The sequence below is a fragment of the Charadrius vociferus genome, unplaced genomic scaffold (genome assembly GCF_000708025.1).
Source record: "Charadrius vociferus isolate BGI_N301 unplaced genomic scaffold, ASM70802v2 scaffold163, whole genome shotgun sequence".
In the NCBI taxonomy this organism is placed as follows: domain Eukaryota; kingdom Metazoa; phylum Chordata; class Aves; order Charadriiformes; family Charadriidae; genus Charadrius; species Charadrius vociferus.
The window spans coordinates 7,053,214-7,055,341 of NW_009648332.1; the positions used below are offsets into that span (position 1 = coordinate 7,053,214).

The following is a 2,128-nucleotide window of genomic DNA, read 5'->3' on the forward strand; positions in this document are numbered from 1 at the left end:
TCTTTCCCTCCCTCCTGGTGGGTCCAGAGTGGTTTGGGGGAGGCAAAGCTGAAGCCCCAGCCCCATGAGACATCAAGGCTCTCATGTCCACACAGGTACTCTCAGTGCCAGCACGGCACAGCTTTGCATAATGTTACCTCCCTTCCTTGTCCACCCAGCACAGTTTGGCCATCGCCATGCAAGAACAAGACAGCCATTTCTCTGTGCTGCTGGTTTCTAGCCCCTACCTTTGCTTGCCATTGATGGACAATGACACGGAGGGAACAGTTTGCTTCTGTTATTTATGGTGTTCATCTGGGGGCTGAAAGGAGCCCAGTGTGTGCAGACAAAGCCCAACCACCAACCTAGGAGAGACACATCTCGCCAGCCCAACATGCATGGATTTGCAGCACGGAGCAGACGCCCAAGGCTGAGACTGGATCCCGCACTGGTCCCTGCGTTCACAGGAGCTTTGCTAAAAGTCAGGTTCTCCTCTTCTTGCCCTCTTGCCAGGAAAGCAGCTAGAAAGATACTCCTTTTTGGCTGCTATGTCAAGAGGAGATTTACCATGTGTCTCTTCATCTGTCTCCCCTCAAGATGAGCTGGGTGCGACGCTTGGTTTCCAGCAGAACCATGGTGCAGCGCTGAGCAGCCACGTCCTGCTCTTGGTGGCTTCAAGTGGCACAGCCTCGTGCCAGGACTGCTGGCACCTCTGCCATGGCTTTGCCACCATCTGCTGCCAGCTCCTACACAGGGAGCAATGTGTGAGGACACGCCGTCATGGAGGGGAGCTGGGATGGGTGGGCTGTTAAAGGAAAGGTCAGCGTGGTACAATCTCCCCTCATCCCACCATGCCCTGACTGACCAATGCTGAGGGCAGCACTGGGATCCGGCCTCAAGAGCGGGTCCCTGTGTGGGTTCTCCACACCGCGGGGAGAGGTACATGAGCATCCATCATGGGCAGTACACTTGACCTCCTTGTAAAGGAGCCGAAGGAAGAGGACAAACCCATGGAGCAGCCTCTGAGAGAGAGCCCTGTAATGCCTTCCAAAAAGACACCAGTGCTGAGCTGGGCTGGGTGGCTCCCCAGCTGCTGTGAGACCCCTTACAAAGCTGTAAAAGAAAAGCTGAGTTAATGATGTTTGTTGGTTTTTACTGTGGCAGAGGTCCCATGCTGGAGCCTTTTTTATTTTTTTTCCACGTGGATGCGCCCATGGAAATGGCTTTGGAATAAATCATTGAAACGGAGGGTGAGGAATGACCCAGAGCAGATGCTCCAGGTGTCTGATCTTTGGCTCCTGAAACTTGCTGCTGAGCATGGCCTGGGGCGATGGCGGCTGTGATGGTGATGGTCCTACCAGCGCCTGAGGAACTACAGCTCCGTAGGGCTGGCAAAATGGTGCAGACGGCTGTAAAGACCAGCATGAGGAGAAACAGTATAAACTGGAATGATTTTACTTTCGTCAAAGCTGTTTTTTCGTTAGCTTGGGGTTGGGTTTTTTTGCCCCTAGCCAGCCGGCCAATCAGCCTGCAGTAACAGGGCCACACAGCCAATTAGCATCCAACGATGTGGCCAACCAGCCAATCACCCCTGTGGCACTGTAGCTTCCCAGCCAAGTAGCCATGGGGCATTGTAACCTGCCAGCCAATCAGCTGTGCCGCGAGTGCCCATCAGAAGCGGTGCAGAGCTTCTCCCAGCTGGGCCGGCAACCAGTGCCCGTGTCTCCTGCCTTCGTCAGAGACGGGCTCCACCGCTCCCTTGCTCCGCCGTTAATTACACCCCATCCCTGAGCTTTTGTAGCTTCTCTCTGGGTCTGAATTTTTCCAGCTTTCAGCCTCTTCTGCGCTGTTTTTTCAGCTCGCAGGCTCTGTATGTGATCTTCCCTCCATTACAGGTCTTTTTCTTTTTTTTTTTTTTTCCGGAAAAAGTGAAGTTGGTTCAGCGCGTTGTTTCCCGCCAGTTTAATTTCCCCCTCCTCCCCTTGAAGACCATTCCCCACCCAGACTTATTTACATTTTAATTACCGTTTGCAAAGTGCGTTAAAGGCAGAGGGTAAAAGGCTGAGTTATGGTGGGATCTACCGTGGGTTCTCTGCCCAGGGAGGGGAGCGGGACACCGGGTGACGGAGGTTGGAGGGACGAGCCCCAG

The 2,128-nt window shown here is 53.9% G+C and overlaps 1 protein-coding gene across 1 annotated transcript in view; it reads left to right on the forward strand.

Annotated features, from left to right (window-relative positions):
• The first annotated feature begins 1,309 nt into the window (after positions 1 to 1,309).
• ZSWIM5 (zinc finger, SWIM-type containing 5) overlaps positions 1,310 to 2,128 on the forward strand; it is a 106,737-nt gene continuing 105,918 nt past the window's right edge. Inside the window, exon 1 of the mRNA XM_009884850.1 lies at positions 1,310 to 1,361. Coding sequence (XP_009883152.1) covers positions 1,310 to 1,361 — 52 coding nt within the window. The remainder of the gene's footprint in view (positions 1,362 to 2,128) is intronic.